At 40.3% G+C, this 22,185-nt stretch overlaps 1 protein-coding gene across 2 annotated transcripts in view; it reads right to left on the bottom strand.

The window, feature by feature from the left end:
• Positions 1-21,450, bottom strand: part of pappa2 (pappalysin 2) — a 77,004-nt gene extending 55,554 nt beyond the window's left edge. For both annotated transcript variants that reach the window (XM_062428581.1, XM_062428580.1), the window contains exons 1-5: positions 20,033-21,450; positions 15,266-15,498; positions 14,660-14,887; positions 13,885-14,483; positions 3,231-3,379 (exon numbers count right to left, since the gene is read on the bottom strand). In XM_062428581.1, coding sequence (XP_062284565.1) covers positions 3,231-3,379; positions 13,885-14,483; positions 14,660-14,887; positions 15,266-15,498; positions 20,033-21,023 — 2,200 coding nt within the window. In that variant the 5' untranslated portion in view covers positions 21,024-21,450. The remainder of the gene's footprint in view (positions 1-3,230; positions 3,380-13,884; positions 14,484-14,659; positions 14,888-15,265; positions 15,499-20,032) is intronic.
• Positions 21,451-22,185: the final 735 nt, after the last annotated feature.

Genomic DNA, 22,185 nt, shown 5'->3' on the forward strand with positions numbered 1-22,185 from the left:
ATTCTAACTACCAGCTACTGTATGTGTCTATTCAACTCCATTTTTACCCTCCGCCACCACAGCAAGCTGGCATTTCCTAAAGAGAAACAGACCACTATAGTAAAAAGACTAAGCACTGTGACATTTAAAAACCAATTAGGTACAGAGTAAAACTTTAGTACTCTAAACCAAAAACAGGAAACAGGACACAGTGAGGTGGCTACCGATGGATATGAGCCACTTTTGCCTGCATTTGCCTCATTTTCCTAAAAACTGACAGCTACCACTGTCTTCCTTGTTGGGATGAAAAGTGCATGACCTTGGTGTCTGCTCCTGCACTTCCCTGAATGGAAAAAATAATTATGTCACTATGTGTTTTTTACAGGCTTAGACATGGATTAACTAATTATTTTTACTGTAGAAAAGTTACAATTGTAATTAAAAATCTAAAACCAAAGAAAAACTCATATAATTAGCATGGTATCTCAGTACTGGTAACTTTAATCTCATGGTTTTGGGGCTATGATGAATTCTTAGAAAAATGGCTTTAAAGTGGACATACAAGTTTTCTGCAGCATGCTGATAATCGCAGAATCAAGAACAGACATGACAGTTATTGGTTTTCTAATTAGAAACAGTGTGTTCAGCGGTGAAGACATCAAGGAATGAAGACATTAAATACGAAGAAACTAAACAACAGGGCCTCCGGAGACGTCTTGTCATCCACTAACTTATTTTTAAACAGGGACAGATGCAGAGCAACTGAAATAAATGTAATATGGGAGATATTCAGTAGGATGCTGGATTCAACAGAATTAGTTGTTTATTCTAAAATATAACATAAAGTCCCTATTTAAATCAATTATACATTACATATTATTTGAGAAAATATAAATCATGTAATTATCTGTTCTTTTTGATACTGAGAAAACCTTAAAGTGGATATAAGCTGTTTTTAGTGAACAAAAGCGGTCAGTTTTTTGTTATATTAATTACACAGTATATTAATTTATAAACCCTGTGTTCATAGACAGCTATTCAGACTGTGCTCCCTTCACCTGAGATGTCCAGCTCATCCATTGATGGTGTGAGCAAATAGACCTACCTCTATACTCTACTGCAAACAAATATGATTCAACAAAGATGTAATTTGTTCCCTTTTTAGTCAAAGTGGTCAGAAAACTCTTATGTTTTAAATGTAGATATCTGGATAGAACTTCAATTTTAAAAAAGAAATGAGGGAAAAGTCTGTTCAATGTAAAGATGCATCAAGCACAATGGTCAATGGATAAATGCCATTGCAAATATCAACTTTTTTGTTAAGCAGTGCACTTCTTTGGTTTAATTATGCTGTGTGGGCTAATTTGATGTATATTATGGACATACAAATGTACCTGTGTTTTGCCTATAAGGCTACAGCTAACAATTGCTTACATCGAATCAACCAGTCAACAAGTGTATTACTTAACTACCAATGTAGTCTATTAAATTAGATATTAGTACAAATCAATTAACTGTCCATAAAATCAATCATTTTAGGGTGAATGAAGCAAGACAAAAGTTTCATTGTTTTATGTGATATATCTTCGACTTAAACATTTTCACTTTACTAAGTCTACATAACTGCTGGTAACTAGGAATCTCCTTTGCCATCTAACCAGCCTGGCTTTTTGATGCATGGAATTCAATAAGGTGCTGAGAATGTTATAGGGTTTTTTGTGCCTGTTGACACAATAGAATCAAGAACTTCCTGTTAATAGTCATAGAAATAAGATCATATATTCATGTTACAAACCTTTAGTCCAGCCACACCCCACTGATGCACTACTGGGTCATTTCATCACTAGTTTGTGCAGGGTGAATGAAGCAAGACAAAACTTTCATTGTTGTACGTGCTATTTCTTCAATTTAAACATATTCACTTTACTAAGTGTGCAGAACTGCTGGTGAATAGAAATCTCCTTTGTCTTCTAAACAGCCTGGCTTTTTGATGAATGCAATTCAATAAGGTGCTGGGAATGTTATAGTGTTTTTTGTGCATGCTGACTAGAGCTGGGTATCGATACTCGATACTTTTAAGGTATCTACCCAAATAAATCAATACCAAATTGTATCAAAACGTCTCACATCAAACGATACCTGCAATCGATCCTTTTTGTGCCCAAAACTAGAAATATGATTATTTGTGTGGGCTTGCTCACAGACAATCAGCGCAAGCGTTCTTCGATTTAATGCAACATGTGATTTGCCCACTGCCACAGCAGCAATTTAATGCTTCTATTCCCATGATGAGTGTCGAGTGAAGTACTCAATTGGTATCGGTATCATTTTAAGGGTACTTGGATTGGTACTGGTATGGTAATTTTTTAAACGATACCCAGCCCTAATGTTGACACAATACAATCAATAACTTCCACTGATAATTGTAGAATTAAGGTCAGACATTCATGTTACAAACCTACACACCCTACTGATGTTCTACTGGGTCGAGACAGGCTGCACAGATCGCTAAAGGGAGTAAAGAAAGGTCCCTGACATTTTTCTTGAGAACACCTTGGTCAGACAGATGTCAGTTTCTGACTGTCCATCATCAGATTACAACAGAAATAGAGATTGTGTTTTTTCTCCCCAGTTCAAGCAGTTATGTGCCCCTAGCTTCATCTTATTCCTGACTGACGGTAGCAGAATCATACTTGAGATATGTTGTGCCCCTCCACACACTACTATTACACTGAGGTCTGTGTCTAGAAGTACATTTGCCCCATGTGTCTCCTTCTCTCTACTTTGTACTGGCACCAGAGGAAGAAAGTTCATAATAAATAAAGAACAGCTGGCGAGTAAGCATGGGTGGCAACATTGCCCACACTGCCATTTGTTTGTTTGGTTGTTGTTGTTGGGTTGATTAGCCTTTTCCAGTGGAAAGGGGCCTAATGATTGGAAGAGGAAAGAGGCAATGTGCCGGGAAAAATCTCTGCCAGCTCCAATTGTTCTCCCCATCTCATTTAGATACCGCCAAAGCAGACAACAAAGGGTGGAAGGCAAGGGAAGAGAGGAAGGAATGGATAAAAAGAGAAAGAGGTGAAAGAAAGAAAGAAAGAAGAAAAATAAGAATGGACAAAGCTGGAGAAGGAACAGAGAACAAAGAAAGACAAAAGACTGAAAAACTGTAAAGATTGACAACAGACTACAACAAGGGATGAAGACAGAAGAAAAGAAATAAGGAGAGACGTACAGTAGTTTGACATAATTACCTTGATGGGTAAGAGCCTCCTTTGCCCATGGCCAGGTTGCAGCGCCTGCCAGCTCCTCACGCACTGAGTTGCTCGCAAAGAAAACATTGAGTATGTCAGTGCCACTGAGGCGTAGCTCCTCCTTTAGCTCTTTCACACTCATATAGGCCCTGCAGAGAGAAAGATTTTCAATTTTAGTTAAGTTGTACATACATCTATCAAACTTTACTGTTAGTGCTGAACAGGAATGTCATGTGAAAATAATGCATTTCATTAACACCCCTAAAGGTAAACTGAGCTGAAAAGGTGAAATATGTTCAGGCATAGTAAGAAACAAGCCTATTATCTCAAAGTTGCCAAAGTAAAACCTTGTAGAAGTTGAATGTTAAAGTACAACCTTCTCTGTTTCCATATTAAATGAAGATGGTGGACAATTTTATTTGCACAGTAGATGTATATGTGGTTGTTCACCTGAAAGTGTTTTTTAAAATAAACCTGGCTACACTACACCATAATAGTGAGACTAAGTATTTTCAGTTTGTAAATCAGCCATAGTCATCAAATGTAGCACATGCTAAAGGGTTTTAATGTCTACGTTCCTATCACTGAAACAAGGTTAATTTCTAAAAACATGATGCATTGAAAGAAAGAAAGAAGACTGTGCCTGAAACTTCAATGAGTTATCTTAGTGTGTTTGAGAGCTTGGTTCATGTATTCAGACTAGCATAGCCCTAGTAACTTAGCACAGCGAGCCACAGCCAAACGGCGAGCCACAGAAAAACTTTTAAAATCTTTTTAAAATGTGATTTTTCCCCCAAAAAAATGTCTTATTCACAAACTGAATCTTTTTAGTTAGCAAGCTATTTACTGATACTTCTACCAATCATAGTTTTTTTTTCCTTAGTTAGCTCAGAAACGTTAGCTAGAAAAGTGCCTCAAGCCAAGAGCCGATTAAGACTTCTGAGGTTCTGGATGTAGTCACTGGGCCCAACTGTACGCTTCAATTAGCTCATACTGAAACCACAATGAGTGTTACCACATTGTCTAGTTTTCTTCTTACCACGACACCAAAAACACCCATACAGGTGTTTTCACTTATGTCTGTTTAGGACTATTTGGGCTTTTACAGTCCTATGATTGGCATCTCTCTTATTAATTTTGTAGAACTTAACCTTAAAGGGTTTAAGATGTAAGTTGGTCAACTTAAATCCCATTAGTTAAGCAACAACACCAATATTTCATCTCAGTATATGCAGTTTGTGACCTAAAATAATTCCTAGCATGGATATTGTTTCTTCTAATTTCAACTTGAGCAGAAACTAGCATTAGGCTAGCTAGCTCACTTCGTGTTACCAATGTCTGTACCACACAAAATCTGGCAATGCGGCACGTTCCCACAGAGTTATGCAGAGGTATGGGCGTGCTTTGTGCTTCAGAACATTACTGACGTGAAACAATGAGAAAATAATATTTTATCTATCTGAATCACAGCTTTGATCTCATCAGCGCCCCTGGATATCTTCATTCACTCTCTAGTTTGTTGCATCACTGCTGCTATCTCTTTCCCACTCTCTCTCTCTCGCGCTTACAGGTTGAGCCAGGTAGGAGAAGCCACTTTTAACTGCTACTTGTTTACAAACACCAACCGACAAATCCTGCATGGTGTACCTTTAAGTCCAACCTAGGCTAAATACATTTTGGACGAATATATACTGGAGGCTCAGGAATTTCATCTAACCTCTGGTAAGATATTTTCCCAAAGGTTATTGCTATTTTAAGCATTCAGATAATTGAGACCTAAAGAATTCTGCTCAATGTGAATGCAATTATATGTTGTGAGAGTGGTAGTAGAGTTGTACACTCAGTGTTGGGAAGCTTTTCAGAAGAGGACAGTTTGCTTCAATCCATCAACATCTGTCTTTGGCACATAATTAACTTCCAAATCATAATTGTGTGAATTGGTCAGGGTAATTCAAACCACTGACCCCCGTAACCTACAACCTCCCACGTCTTTCTCTCTCTTCCTCTCTCTCTCTCTCTCATTGTGATAAATTGGGCTGGAGGCACTATGATGTATGAAGCCCACTTTGTTTTCTCTCGACTGTGAAGATGTCACATGTCATTTTTCTCCTTTGCTTTCATAGCTGGAAAGCTTTTGCACCTATCAACGTGAGGACCTGCTGGGTCTGAGAGCCTGACTGCCCAGTGCTCACATGCCTGACAGTTCAGGCTATTAGTTTAGCCTTCTGTCATTTTCTGGAGCATTACAACTGCGTGATGAAAAAAAAAATCTGGCTGCGTATGGAAATGTGTATATGCATTTCTTTGCATTTGCGTTATGTTCAGGGTAATAAATATATATTAACACTGCCAAGTGTTAGATTTAATCAGTTCATATTTATAGAAATACATTATGTTACATCCATAAATCATACATGTTTATGTAGTATTTTTGTCTTTCATCTTGCCCATGCAAAGCTTGGGACTTAAGTGTTTTTTTCGACAATTATAACGTAATGGTTTATTGTTTCATGTTGTATTTCCTAAGCAGGGAGTTACGGTTTTATGTGATTGATCAAGTTCAGCTGTGGGGCTAACTTTGTTAAAATTACTAAGCCATACTTTAATCTTTACCTCAGTCACTCTCAGTGTATTTGGATGATTTGTTTTATGTTGCAAAAAAGAAGTTAAGGTTTATGCCTTTGATCAGGCTCAGCTGTGGAGGAAAATTTATTAATATTGCTTAACCATGCTTCAATCTTTAAAGGCTTAAAAGTGCTCTGTTTTTTTTTTTTATCAGAAACATAATTTATATAATTGCTCATTAAAAATACCCTCCAGGTTTGGCTCAGTGCTGCTTACATTGTTCCAACAGCCTGGAGGTTAGACAGGTGAGCTTGTGACTGGAAGATCTTAGCTTCCTGCTGGGAAGAGTATGGATGAAACAAGACTAGGTCAAAACCTAGTACAGGGGTATTCAATTAAAATTCAAAGAGGTCCAGTTAGAGAAAATTTCATCAAGGAACGGTCCAGATCATCATAATGTCTAACTTGTGTTATGATTCAGTGCAACACAAATTGAAGTAGCCTAGCAGTAGTGTCAACATCTGTATGTAGTCAGCTGACTGCCAAGTTTGGACTTACGTACTTGCTAGTTCAGACTTGGCAAGTTTGACCTGGGAGAAAAAAACTTCCGAGGACGGGAGGACGTGGTACCATCATTCTGCAATTGCAGCGTACTTGCTGACAGCAATAGCTCAGCTTCAACACAACTACCCGACTGTACTGTGACAAAATATCTCAACTCAAAACTCCGGTAACACTTTTTTCCCCCACAAAATAATAACCTCATTAACAGAGAGGTGCAGCAATTTATGTTATTCAGTCTGTAATGTAGCTGTAATAAAAATCTTAACTGTTATGTAGTTCAATAAAATAAAACTAGATCTAATATAGACTGATCTGTTCCTTTAGGTTATATTTATGTAAATGTGGTTAGATTTCATCTGTGAGACCAACATTTATCTTCCAAAAGGAACTGTATATCAAAATGCTACAGAGACATTAGAGCCGGCAGTAAATCACCAAAGAGCTGCACAGATCAGTTCATTGGATCATGTTCTCTCCAAGATGACGACAGACATTGACTGGCCGATCTTCTCAGGAGTCAGGTTATGGCGAGTGGATAGTGCCAATTTAAGGATTAACAGAAGGAGGAGAAAGGGCAGTCGACCCTTCCATTGCTGCCAGACCATGTGGAGTTTTTTAGACATTGATTAGGACTGCAGACAAGAGGCCGTTGGCGACGTTAAGGCGAGTGCATGGAAGGAACGTCTGCCGGCAGCAGTGTGACTGCAGAGTATATCATGATTTGCTGTATAAAATACACCTGCTAAGTACATTTGAACTTGGTACGTTGGTTTAAAGCCATGTGATATACATGTTGTCTCCATGTATGTTGAAAACATCAGAGAAAATTTCCATATTGGTGTTATTTGGATAAACAGACCACATATAGGGATATAAATGGTTAGTTTCTCATTTGAAAACAAATCGAAAATTGATAACGTTACATATTAACAGTCTTACAGTGAAGATTACAACAGTTTAATCTCCATCATTGCTGCCGGTTGCCGTGAAATGCATTCTAGGATACTTAGCTTTGGCTGCTTTCAGCCAGCCAATGGCATAACTTCACCACTCAGTCAATGAGTCTGAATAGATGTACAAAGAAAACTGGATACAGCAACAGATGTGGGGCTCAGTGGTGCATGAAGCCGAACAAGACACTTCCTGCTGTAAAGAAATACCTGGATGAAAACTTACTCCACGCACTCTATGGAATGCGTTCATGGAGGATGCTCAGTAGAGGCTTCTGCCGTCTGATTAGACTGAATGGATCAAATTCTGATAGTGAAACTAGTCTTTACAGTGGTTGTGACGTTTAAAACAATGTATCCGCTGATTTACAGAAGTCTCTTTCACAATGTAGGTCTATGGGAAAAAGTATTTTCGAGCCCAATAGCATCATGTAATTGCACGGTTTAGCCACTATGTCAAATTGGCTTCAAAGCCCGGCGCTCTTCCTGGGGCTTGGTTTCTAGGGCTGGCCCTGCTGTTACGGTCCAGCCAAAAAGAACAAAGTAATCCCCATCCTGCCATACACTACTGTCAATGTATCATTAAGTGAGGCATTTCACCTTTGAATTCATCCAAAGGTGTTGCTCAGCAGCCAAGAGCCCTGCATGTGTGTAATCCTCCTCCTAATGCAATCCCTCCCTGAGTGCATGTGTTGTTCTGTAAATATGAATGTGTTTTCTCAGGCACTTTGCCTGCCTAAATAAGGTTTAAGATTTAAGATGCTTCAGGGAAACCCTGCTCTCACTACATTACTGAAGCTGAGTTCAGCCGAGGCTGTGTGCAGTATCCATCATCCTAGGCTATGCAATTGCAAGTGACAGAAAGTTGACCACTAAAGAGTTGACTCTTCAACTTTAGAGACTCAGAAGATGTCTCAATGGAAGTCTAAATCCAACCTGGCAAAAATAATAAATGACTCTACATGATTGAGGTGAAAACCCTGGTTATGAATTTTAAAAATTACCATTTGTGGGCAATTCAAACAGTGTGCGAAATCAACAGCAGAGTCAGCACTAGCACTGTCACCATGTAAAACTGTAACTCTGTGTCCATTTCAAATATTATTGTGAACAAGTCCGTTACTTTGAACTCTCACGAATCAGGAGACAGACTCTAAAAATATCACGCCAACAGCCAAAGATTTTAACATATTATATACTCAACTGTGCACTTCTGTCTTTGAAACAATGTTACATGTTGAGGTAAAGTAAATACAAAGCATTTACAATCCAAACATTTGTTCCTCAGGTCTTGATAAATGCAGTGCGAGGAGAAAATCCCAGCACACACAGTCACTTTTATTGCATGAGTGCAGAGCGCTTCGATGCAGAAGCGTGCTTTTACATACTGAGAACCAGTCACCCACAGCGAGCACTCAGCAGTCACATTTGCATGCAAAGGCAATGTTTCAAATTTGGACAGGCATGCTATGGCGGGGTCAAGGCCTCGGCTTCGATAAACCTTTTCGCTAAACCCCTCCCCTAAACAGCAATTATCCAATCACGGCTTAGCAACTGTAACTAGGAGTGGCAGGCCTGTCAAGTTTTGGTTTTCTGAATAGCATGGTGTGCATGGGACTGCGGCGCGATACTCAGTTTTATGTTCTCGTTTTAAAACAAAGCAGCTGTAAACAATAAAAAGTCAGCTGGAAATAGCATTATAATAGCACAACCCATGGAGCTTTTGTTAGCTTAATTAGTGAGTAAGCTACAGCTGATAAAATGTGCTAGTGACAGTTGTTCATTCAGCTGGCAAAACTGTGGGTTAGAATTTGCAGGTAAAATTGGGAAGCCTCTTTTTTTTTAAACACCTCTACCTGAAATCAAAGACCCATTGTTTCAAAGAAGGATTTTGAGTGATAAATCTGCCCTTATTCACAAACTGTGCTGTAAACTGTATGGCGATGTAGGAGAATGGATAGCTTGAGAGGCTTGGTAACTAAAAGGGGTACTGTGCTCACTGGAGTATAAAGCATAAGGCAGGCGTTAGGCTAAAGACATCAATGGATCAATCGTGAGGTAGTATTGTCCCACAATGTCATTCAGATGTAGAGCAGCGTTCACTGTTCTGGGAAACACTGTAGTGATGCTTTTTTATTAGTGAATAAAACATGACCACAATAAAACTTGATCAGAATAAAATTTGATCTGAAATAAGCATATCATGCATGAGATTTGCATGCACGTAAAGCGTCAAACAAGGTTGGAACCGGGTTGTTCTATCAGGGGAGTTGCCTGGAGCTCTTTGCACACGAGCGCACTGTCCAGGATTTGCTGACCAAAAAATGTTAGCAAATCCTGGACATGTGTCTCAGCATAAATGGACATGATGTCCCCCAACTCCCCATCACTCCCTCTCCACCCTCGCCTCTCTCTCCATCTTTCCTGCTCGCTTTCCTTTCTTGTGATGCCAGAATCTGCGGTGTACCTGGCCATTGCTCGAGAACTGGCTCTTGACAACAAATTTGTGTCGTGACAGCAGCTGGCTTCGAAAAAACCTCTGGCCCTGTACTGGCCAACAGCAGCTGCACACATATAGGGTCCCACAATCTGAGTACCTGGCCAAGAGCTCAAAGAGAAGAAGGGGGGAGGGGGATATCAAAAACCCAGATCCCAAACATAAAACTGGTTCAGTGTTCTACAAATGCCAGCGAAATGTCATCCTCACATTAATTCTCTCTCTGCTTGAGAAAGATGCAAGTTGGGATCCAGGGACACACACGCACGTATGCCTGCATGCATGTCCAAGCACTCAAACACACAAAGCGTTTTCAACAAGCTGGGGTCAGGACCTTTCCAGAAGACCTACACTACTGTTAGTCCGCCGGGCCCAGTTTTTATGACACTCTGGTCTCGTGTGTATTGGCTGTTCATGTTGTTTTAAGTGGAGGGTCGGGAGCTTATAGACAGGAACTCTGGCAAGAGTCATTGCAGAAGTTACATCACTGCATAGAAGCACATACTGTGACTTTAGAGTTTAGCTTTCAGATTCAGACTTGGAGTGACCTTATTTATGAAAGTCTCTCATGAAAAAAAAAATGAAAATAACCCAGCAGAAAACCAGTTCAAATCCAGAGCGGTGATTTATAAAAGCACGCTCACATCAAAATCAACACATCACATTGATCTCTCCAATTCTCTGTCATATATCAAGCTAAAACCGATTCCCATTATTACCCAAAAATCAACACATCACATTGATCTCTCCAATTCTCTGTCATATATCAAGCTAAAACCGATTACCATTATTACCCAAAGGTAAGTGCGGTGGAAACATTTTCATTTGGTTCTTTGGAATCCTCTTTGCAATAACCATCAAATTAAATCTAGAATAAATCACAGAGCATTTCATGTAATTGAGGCCAAAGGAGCAGACCTCTTAATAACGATGTGTTTATGCAAAACAACAAAGCAGAGTGCTGTCTGCTGTCCAATTTTTTTAATTAGTGCCCATCTCCTCTCTGCAGGGCAGCGAGCTCAGACTGAGAAAGGGAATATCTGACCATAAATACCAAACCAAACTTTTTTTCCTGGTCTGTCCCACCAAGCTCATGACAGGGCAACATAAATTAACATTTACTCATGACACACTCGAAGAGCTTCCTGCACATGGCCAAGCAATGAGACCACACATGCGAGCCAACTTTTCTTTTTTTTTCTTTTACCTAACTCTCACCTGTGTCTTCAAGGGAAAGAGTCAACTGAGCACTATGTTCATTTCCAGAAACAGCCCGTTTCACCTTCATACAGTTGCACATATTCACACATGGTAACTTCAAAGTACAAACACAGTCTCCAACTCTTAGCCATTGGAAGCTGTCCAGTTTGACTTTACTTCGTCTGTTGGCCACTGAAACAGTTGGAGGGCACCTTGAGCAAGGCATTTAAAGAGAATGTATTGTGCACATTTCCACGTCCATAATTTTAATTTGGAGTTCTAGTGGAATATCTATGCATGATTTACAGCTCAAAAAGGTCAGTTTTTGTCTTATACTGGCTCTTTATGTAGCCCCTCAGTTCAGCCTCTGTCTGAAACAGTCCGTTTTAGCTCCTGTCTCTTTAAGGCAACCCTCACGATGAGCCCACTCTGTTCTGATTGGTTAGCTTCTACAAGCTTCCCGACTTCCTTAAATAAACAAACGGTAGTAGGAGGTTTTCACTTTCATTTTTCATAAATGTTATTTACTTAAAATGTTTTCTCAAACTTCTCAAATACATTGTAGAAGTTCAAGCCAAATCTGACCAACCTTAGCAATGACCTCAGCAACAAATTCTACGGAATGGACAGCCATTTGAGAGTATGCACGACAATCTGAGTGCAATCTGAGTGCAAAAAAAAAAAAAAAGTAGTAAGAACACTTGAGTCAGATTTACCTTCATCATCATCACCATCACCAGTTTGATAGTAGAGGTAACATCATAAATGTAGTGTACGGCTTCCTTTCCTTCATTTATTCAAAAGAAAACTAAATATAATGATGTAGGGGTTAGGGTTACCATGATACATCGTGGAAAGTCTTACATTGGTACTAGTTCCTGATTAGTCAGAGGTTACCTGGCCATCTATCAATTACAGCACACTTGTAAGCATACATGAAGCTTTGTCTATTCTTTATTATTTATAACTGTAGACAAATTATGAGGATTAATCATTTCTGAGAGGATGTGAAAATATAAACAGGCAAACTTTAGCTGTGTTTTCAGCCTTTTCTTACCCTTTCGTGTGTATGGCAAAGTGGGCAATGAGCACTCTACCATATAAACATATAAAGTTCAGTTTACTCATTATTATTTTTTACTCATAACTGTCTGTGAAAACAGTTGGTGGGAAGTCTTACAGACCTGATGATGTCATTGGGGTTATTTTCAGCCTCTCTCAGCTTGGGCTCTGAGACTACAAACTTATAGCGAGCTTGGACATGTAGCGTGAGAGATGTGGGTATTTAGGTCTAAGAAAAATTATATTGAATTGTATTGTGGAAAATGTAGGATCCAACATTTTTGTAGCTAAAACAATACTGGGAATTAGAAGTCAACGATATCTTGGCCTCTGATCAAAGATTTTGATCATTTTTTTAAATAATGTGTGACTTGCAAGTCCCTCAACTTTATGGAAGTCTTCAGAGAACCCCTTTAATTTTCTAAATTATTTGACTCTTTTTCCAAAAGAAGCCATATGGACAGCACAGTATGTTGACAGTCTAAATAGTACATAATTATATGGTGCAGTTTACTCTTAAGAAGGCACATCCTTAAGCAAAATGAAGATAGCAATTTCAACTTTTGCTTTAGTTACAAAGTTGGGATTTGTTTTATGGCACAAGTAGTTATAATAACAAATCTTGTATATTGGTAACGAGAGGTCCTTTTGATCAAAGAAAAAAATTGTGTTTTTCTGGTTTAAAAAACATTAATCCATCCCTGTGTTAAGCTGTCACACTCTGTCAACTCCAGACATCAAGTTCTAAATCTATCGTTTTAGAAAATAGCTCCAGTTCCCATGTTCTGTTTCCCAGCGGCTCACTGTAAAGCTTGTGGTTACAGTTTGGTTTAAGAATCGGGTCTTTAAGAACCTGGGCCGACGACCTCATGGCGAGACTTCATGCAAGCTATTTGGAACTCTGCATGAGCCTGTCTGTCAGACCAAATGGAAGGCAGCGGGCTGCCGCTCGAGTTGTTTAGTAAAAATAAGTGTGTACTTTGGCCTCTTAACCCACCATCCCCACTTCACAGAGCTCTCTCTAAAACCACTGGGGAAAGTGAGAGTACCAATTTGTACATGTTGCATGTTGAGCTGTTCATAGCACAGCCCTTCAGAAGCACTGCAGCGTGCTAAGACAGATATTCACCTCATGGGGAGTCTTATTAGTGGCCATTTATGCCCAGAGACTTCTTGCCCCTGGAAAAACAAGTTCTCTTCACTGGCCGAAAAACCTAATCCCCCTGGTACTTTCTCTACTGTGTCTTACCTACAATGTAGCCTTTTACAATTTCCTGCTAAAATGTTTGTGACCAGCTTCAACCTCCCCATGAAAATGAATTACTTAAAATGGTCTAAATACTAAGCCTCTGAGTCACTTTTTGTCAACATTCATGGACAAAGATGGTCATTGGTATTTTAATTCTACCTTTGATAAAGTTTTATAAAATAGAATTATAATTAGACTCTGGAAAGATTCACAGCACTAATTTTATCTGTACAACAACACAGTATTGTCACGCTCACCACTCTGACTCCTCTGAGTTTCTCCTCTCTAACTAAGTATTGTTTTGATTCACTGATTATTTCCAGTCCCTTCCATTATGCCGTTTTTGGACAGCGGTTAAGCTACTGTCACTGAAACCCGCCACATCCTAGCCAAATGTTTCATATTAAAAGTCTTCCAGGGGCTCAATGGGCTTAATAACTCCTGATCCTGGTAGGCTTTTAATGTTTAAAGCAAAAATTGACAGTAGCTTTAATGAGATTGGAAATAAGTAGTGAATGAAACAAGTATTTCATAGATACTGATATGACATTTGTCTGTTAACCTCACCTGTCAGGTGACTCAGGATCAAAGCAGGTCTTGAGGACATCCGTGATATCCGGGTCACAGCAGTCTCCATCATCATAGTCATAGTGTATACTGTTGCACTCCATGTTACAAACCCCATCCTGTCTCTTCCAGTTATAGCAGGGCCCCAGACGGAGGCAGTCCCCGCCATCATGGCCCGTCCTTGGGTGGTCACACTCAGGATCACATTGGCGGTTACCAATCTTTCCAATTCGACAGTTGCTGAGAATAAACCGCTGTCGTAGGCTAGAGTTTTCGACAGTGTGTATGCTCATATCTAAGGTGATGTTGTAAGGACGAAAGGCCTCTGTCAGGGCCTCGTGCTGGAGCTGGATCTGGTCTTGCGACACAGTTGGGTCCCCTCCATCGTCATTAGAGAGGTTGACAATCCTGTAGCGAACCCGCTTTGGGGCACGGAGCTGCCAGTTGTTGTTGTAGCCGAGGATGATGTCAGTGTTGTCACAGGGCGTCAGGCCACAGGGTGGCGGCAGGAACGAGGAAACGAGCTCTTCTTCAGGGACAGGAGTGGTGATGATGGTCGGGTGAAGGCCAACTTTGTGTGGAGTCCACAACTGTTCAACCTAACAATTAGGAGCAAAACCAATTAACTTTAATATTGTTTTCCATCTATTTTACAATATTTTGATTAGATGAGTAATGCTGATGAAGACCGAAATAAAATGTACTAAATCTACCTAACCTAATGGCTGGAAACTGGACTGGAAAAACTGACAATGTAGAAACTGAATATAGTTACATTAGTGAAGTCAGCCCACATCGCCAGGACAGGCTCGCTCTTATCAATTTTGAGTGGTCGCTTCAGCAGGTCCTCGTGAGAGCGGGCGTAGCCCCACAAGACTACGCCCCCTATATGGCCCCTAAAGCTGTGTCCCTGCTCTGATTGGTTACTGCCGAGGAAGAGGGTTCTGCAGGTCTTCATGAAGGGGCTGTAGAGATTACCCGACTGGAGACTGCTTTCTCCCACCTGAGAGGAATATCAGAGGAGAAAGGTCCATAAAGAAATGAGGAGTGGCAGAAACAGGTTTTAATTTAATTATTAATTTTAATTTAATTTTAATTATTAATCATGAAATCTGAAATATTCTTCATTTGCCTTAATGTTTCAAACAGCTAGGTGCAAGTTAAGCACTAAGCGGAAAAATTACGTTCTAGTATAGGCTCTCACTCAGTCTTTCAATCTTTAATCCCAACTGACATGAATCAGGCAGCCCAATGACTAATTTAATGTTGAAGAATAGAGTTTTGTCGTCGTATTTCAGTGATCAAGAACTTGAAAATACAGAGGTAAATGGCAAAAAAAACAACCTAACAGTGGACCAAAGCTTGCACCGAAACCACACACCTTAGCTCCATCAACATACAGGCTCATGTTGTGACCGTTGTAAGTGGCCATGAGGTGAGTCCAGGCATTGGTTCGGTACCGCTGGTGGCTATAGACAGTGGTGGATTTCACGGCTCGGTCTGTACGGAGCGTGAAGTAGAAGCGTGCGTCTTTGGCGCCTACAGATTCCACAGTGCGAATGCCTACTGACCAGCCCTTCTCACTCAATGAATGGGAACAGTTGTCAAACACACCTACAGCACAGGGGAAAAGGGGTTAAAGTAAGCCAAAATGTTTTGTTATTGTAATAGTTTTTCCATCTAGTATTAGATGGAAAGCTAATTTACTAATAGCCTTGCCCTAGAGAAAATGAATAAATAAACACACAAACAAGCAATCTTATTAAGTGATTACAGTCCTGCAGACACAGGAAGACTGGCAGGCAGAGAGGCTGAGACACACCGATAGAGAGAGTACGACAGAGACGGAGAGAATAGACAGAGCCAGAGACAGCGGGAGAGAACAGAGAGGGGAAGGAGGACGGAGGTATTTCACTCAGCCAAGGCAAGGCCCTGATGTTTCCATCTGCTGTTGCAACAGACACACACAGATCCACATCTGCTCCCCAGATGTCAAACACTGGGACAGCGAAGGGTCAGGGAACCCCTTCACCCTCCTCAACACTGTGTGTGTGTGTGTGTGTGTGTGTGTGTGTGTGTGTGTGTGTGTGTGTGTGTGTGTGTGTGTGTGTGTGTGTGTGCGCGCGCACGCACATGTGTATATGCTTACATGCGTTTGTGTGCATGAGTGTGTAAAGTGGGCAACTGTAGCAAAATATCCCCGAGGAGGTGAGCCAGTTTCATGGTTAAGCATTTAATTCAGTTAAAGAAAGCAGCAGTTAGGAGGCCATAGCTTTGCCAAGTGAATTAGATTATACAGTACGTCGCCAACTGTACTACTAAATGTAATTACACAAAAACATAACTGTATATACAACAAATGAAATGCTAAAGGTGCTATATATTGCACTTTAACATCAAAAATTCATCAACACATTAGCTTTGAGACAAATAGTCACCCTTAACCTTCCATTACCAAATCCGTAGCAAGGTTATTATTTTATGGCACACAACAGGAAGAGGATGCTGTTATTCAAAGTCAAATGGAGCTTAAGGTTTCATGTGGCTTCATCAAACCATTGATGGCAATGGTGAAAAACGCACTATACCACACATTATTTGGAGGCCATCAATCATCTCCACCACACTGTCATTTGCTTACCGTAATTGTAATATTGAATGTGTTGTTTAAAGCTGCGTTCATTTGTTTTCTGGCCACTTGAAGGCAGCGGTCAAACGTGTTAGCAAACAACACAGAGCAACATTAGCATTCATTTGGAGTTACAAATGTACTTCTAATCTTTACTCTCCTTTAAGCTCCGTTTTGGTCTCCACAAGCTATGAAGAAGCTGCTAAATGTACCGTTATATTTACTATGTGTTTGCTACCGTTATCTGCTGTTAGGTGTTGGGCAGGTAGCGCAGCCAGAAAACAATAACCATGAGCAAAAGGATGCTAAAACTAAATGTTAGCTAAACTAGGTTAACATAAAACTGAGAAGAATTGCAGCGTCTGATAATAATTTTCTGTGGTTTTATCATTATGAATGACATCTTTTACATTAAACATAGTAATTGAATCCATTGTTTATTTGTTTTTTTAAATATGCAGATTTAAACTTTTCTACATGAAAGAAAAAAATAAGTATTTAAATTGCCTTTAAATCGCAATTATTACCATTTCTGGACAAATAAGTCTGAATCGAATTTATTCCGTAATAAACACCATGTCATGCACAAATTTAGCAGTAACTCTGTTGCTCACAGTTGGCACACACTGAAACATAACCTCCCACAATACACAGAACCAAATATTCAATAGGGCATAAAAATGAAAGACAGTTTTATATCAGATTCAATGTTAAAGGCATTATGTTTGTCTAGACCTGGTTTTAACACATTAAACACAGATGGTCAAACTTTTACAACTTTGAAAATCAAACCCTGTTTTGAGGATCTAGTATTTGTATTCTCTTAGCATGTGTGGTCTTCTCTTTTTAACAATTTAACAATGTCATAGTGTTGCAGTCTTGTTGAAATTGCGAGACCCATACCAATATAATAGCCATTATAATCAGGCAATGCCATCAGAAACACATTAGTATTGGTATAAATGTTTGTTGATATGCAGAAAAATAATAACATTATATAATGCATCACATTATTATACAAGGAAATTAGTTAGTGTCATCATATGTTGTTGACCATCATACTCTGTTTACAGCAGAGGGTGAAATGAAATGTACAAATAAGTAGATCATCAGTGACCATTAGAAGTCAAACCAATGTCAATGTCATGTCTAGCAGAAACAATAGGAGTTTGTTTTGCACTGTATTTGTCAGATTCCTTCAGGACACTACAAAGAGAAAGGCCCATGCCACAAAATGCCGCCCTCACATAAGGAAGCAATGAGGGGAAAAAAAGTTGAGTAATGGAGTCAGATCTTTGATCAGAGTAAATGTGAGCGGACGTAACAGTTTGTGGTCTCCCTCACTATCTGGACAGCTGCGGTGCTGCACCATAGCGCTTTTATCCTCTTCAATTTGTTTGATGTATGTGTTGTTCTGTCAAATGTGCAGCTTTTCTTGATGTGGGGCTCACTAAATGAAACGGCGATGGTCATCTTCATGTGAAAAGACGGTGGTTAAATGCGCCTGCAGCCGTTAATCAGAATCAATGGGAACCCACGGGCGAGCTGACTATGAGAAGCGGGGCTGAATGAAACACACCCTGGGAATTTTCAGGGTTATGTAACTGCATACTCATGTAAGGTCTGGGTTTAAAATGAAAACACTGTTGAACCAGTTTAACTAAAAATGGCTTAAAAACAGATTATTATTGAAGTTATATAATATTCATTTGAGTCTGAAAACACCTACATTTACCTGCTGGCTCCTGGTTTAATGACTATTTGCTGTCGATTACCATTAATAATACAATGACAGTCCTCATCATTTTGTTGACATTATTGTGGCCAGTGTGATCAACTATTATCATCATCATTATCACGACAAGCTATCCCCCCATCAACATAATAATCATTCACCTTTATTATCACATTACCTTTGTCAGTAACATTATCCAGTAATACTCATTGTAATTGCAACATTGTTGTCAGTATTATTATCCCATTACTCCCATCATAATTATTAGTGTTGTCAGTAGTGGTTTGACCACAACCTAAAAAATACTGAGGTTGAGAGGATGTGCTGGGATAGAGGTTTTTTGTTGTTGTTTGTCTTTAATGTGCTTAAATGAAAGACCCAATGTGCTTGACTCACGGTCTTGAGAGAGTAATGGGGGCCGACACAAAGAAAAAAATCACAAAAATAACAAATGGAGTCGTCTGCACTCTCACATACATGTATATCACTTTTTAAATGATGAACATTGTCTTTATATTTTGTAATATTGAACATGCATTGCTATTTGGAAATATAATGGAGTATCTCAACTCTATTCTCTAAGTTTACCTTTGTATTTCATAAACTGATGGGTTTTCGATAAAGAAGCCTTCATCGAAGCACCACTAGAGTGATGTCCTGATTCTTTTATAGAGATAAGCAAACATCCTGTAGGTATTTGGGGCACATCCCAACTTCCTCTATCTAGTCTGGCTCATAAATCAGCACCAGTTGGCAGAGCACGCCTGTCTAAACTTGGATGAACCAACATGACCTCTTTACAGCTTCAATAGTGGGTGACATTTTTTTCAACTGACAATTATCTATGTCACCAAGGAGTATTTCTGTTGAATGTTCTGATTTGGTCTATAGTCTATAAAACGGTAGAAAAATAGTGAATAAAGACAGAACCACAAGGTCAAACTAATTATGTCCAACCAAATTTCCAAAACAAAAAGAAATTAAATTTACAATGTTATCTAACAATGATTATTATTCATCAAACATCAAATTTGTTAGTGATTTATTGGTGATATATTTTAATCGACTAACCATGTGATGTCATTATACATTCCTGCTCCCTGTGATTTTTTCATCAGTCAACATACCTCAATTAGAAACCCTGTGTTGACCTTGTGGTGAACATTACACCTCTGAGACCAGTGTCTTTTCCTTCGAAACCATATAATGAAGAAAAAAAATAACATTGCACAAGAGACTGCTGTTAAAAGAGCAAACCCAACTGCTGTTAAGTTTACTGGCTAACACAGGCTATTTGCAATGACATACAGCGTCATAAGGCACATGTAGCAGAATGACATTAAACAGAGTGGGAGACAGAACAAGCAACAGCAGACAAGCAGAGAGGTGACAACAAAGAGGCTGGAGCCACAAAGCAAACAGACACTAACTGATGCTGGACAGGAAGACATTTCTATCAACAGGAGCATGATAGAAATATCCTGAAACAGACAATTAACCTGTCAAGCAGAAATATAAACACAGGGTTACGCTTTAGCTAAGCCTGTCACCAGAAAATGATATTTAAATCCACAGAGTGGGCCAGTGTGATTGGATATTATATTTGAAACGTGTTCCAATCTTGATGTTATGCTGTCACTGAGCAAGGCATGTATCCTAAACTCAGTGTGTGGCCTGTGACTGTGGTTAAAACTCTCAGGTGGAAACAGGCTATGTGAGATGCCAGTAAATACTTTTTTCCTACATCGATGCCTGTGATGCACACATGAGCAGCTTTCACCCACCTGCTATGACCGCCGGGTTGCTCTGCCCTCCTTCGGGCTTCACCCACAGCTCCAGGCTGAACTTTGCCCTCGGCAGCTCCACCCCTGCAGCCGGCTTCACCTTTAGCTGCTCCCGGCGCCCACTGAAGTACAGGGCGGTCATCCAAGAAGGGGGCACCCTTGGCACGGGGCTCCCCCATGGAGAAGAGCTGCCGACGGGCAGGCTCGCAGGCTGATCCGCCTCTTCAACCTCCCCGGAATAGTCGCCGTTACTGTCCTCCAGAGTCCCCGTCGAAGGCTGCTGATCTCCATCTCCTTGTTGCAGTCTGCGGAGCCCCTGGAGCCCCTTGGAATCTGTTGAGCTGTCGGGTAAAACTTTCTCCCAGCTGGAGTTGGTTTCCTCGTAAGGAAGCGTCCCTCGGAGGCTGCGAGCAAACCTGGAGCGGGAGCCGTGTGAGGACCGTGCGTGGCCGGAGGAAGAGACGCTTCGCCCGGCGTCTTTAAGTAAAGACTTCCCGGACTGCAGTGTGAAGTCTTCGCTGGCGTAATTTGTGTCTCTCCCGTCATTCGGCGAGCGTTGCTCATAGACCCGTCGAGACAAGCCATCATGTCCGTCCCCCGCTCCCACAGCCACCGCCACATCTTCCGTGTCACCCCAGCTTCCCCTCTCCTCCCCCGCCGGAGCGACCCGGTGCACCCCGGTGTCAAACCCGCACCCTCCTGCACAAACCGCAGGAGCGCTCTTACTGTACAGCTCTCTGTGGCTCGTGTGCGTCCTCGAACGGGCCACTGGAGGGCGGTGTTGGGACGGGGAGAGGGAGCGGGGCTGCCGCCGGGACCTCCAAATGCCGGAGACAGTGCAGGGTTCACCTGCTATCCTGGGGATCTCACGGTCTGCCCGCCGGGCCAGGGCGCGTTTGTACCGGCTGATTGCATCGGAGCGAACCGGGTTGAGCAGCCACGTGTTAGTGATGAAGACGAGGAAGATAGCCAGTAGTCTGATCAACAACATTTTCTCAGGTTAGGCAAAGTATTTTTTAAATTTATTTATTTATTTATTTTTTTTTGAGGATAAAGAAAGAAAGAAAAGATCTTAGCTCTTTTAAAAAAAGTCTGTGTCTGGTTTCCCAAGTCAGCAGCAAGGAGATCTCACACCAGACTGTGGTTATTAGATTTATTTGCGCAAATTTCACTAGAAATAAAGAAGCAGCTGTTTACGTTGCCTGTTTTGGGAATTAAATTCACTTTTCTTGGTAAACAAATTAAGAGAGTAATCAAATATAAACTATCAGTGCATTCCAAAGAGATCAGAGTAAAAAATTAAAAAAAGAAAAGAAAATAATGAAAATGTCACATTCAGAGTTTCTCACATGGACTTATTGCATAATGAGGTTCATGGTATATGTTTGGTATTAATTTTGAGCAAGGTAGACTTGAAGAATCACAGAAATCATTCAGATCTGCAGCTTAAATGAATGTAAATACTTTGTTGGCGCAGCTGCAGTGGATCTCCACTCTCCTGCACTTTGCGCGGACCTTTCAGAGGCGACGCTTTGCCTCCTTTCCATTCATGCTCACTGTCTGCAAAATATCTGCAGCCTCTGTCACTTTCCTTTCTGTTTACTTGCAGAAATAATAATCAAATTTTTTTAAAGAAAAAACCTTACTTCTGCGCGCGTTTCAGCACTAAACCTATGAGGTAAAGATTTTTTGGAACGTCTTTAAGCTTTCTGATTTAAAAAAAAAAATGAAATCACCTCACTGAATTATTTTATTACTGAGGAAAACATGAATAAATCAGAGTTCCCTCCATACTGATTTTGCACCAAACCTCCTACTTCTTTTTACCTGACCATTGCTGCATCATTTAGTGCGTCCTGTTCCAAAATATGGCTGCAAGGTGAATCAGAGTAATAATTTAAAAACAAAAACAAAAAAAGTCACTCCAGAGGCAAAATGAAGTACAGTGCAAAGTGCCAGCCCTAAAATAGCTACCCTACTTGTTGAAGGAAAAAAAAAGATTTTCCTGCAATTTTTTTCTGAGAGAGGACAAAAATATTAGTCCATCAAACCCTCATCACGGTTCTGAGTCCGAGCGCGTCAGCTCCTCTTGGTTTTTGTTGTGCGTCTTGTGTGTGCGCTTCAGAGAGTGACTTGCTGCTCCTCTGCACCGG

This window comes from Scomber scombrus, chromosome 11 (genome assembly GCF_963691925.1).
Source record: "Scomber scombrus chromosome 11, fScoSco1.1, whole genome shotgun sequence".
Classification (NCBI taxonomy): Eukaryota; Metazoa; Chordata; class Actinopteri; order Scombriformes; family Scombridae; genus Scomber; species Scomber scombrus.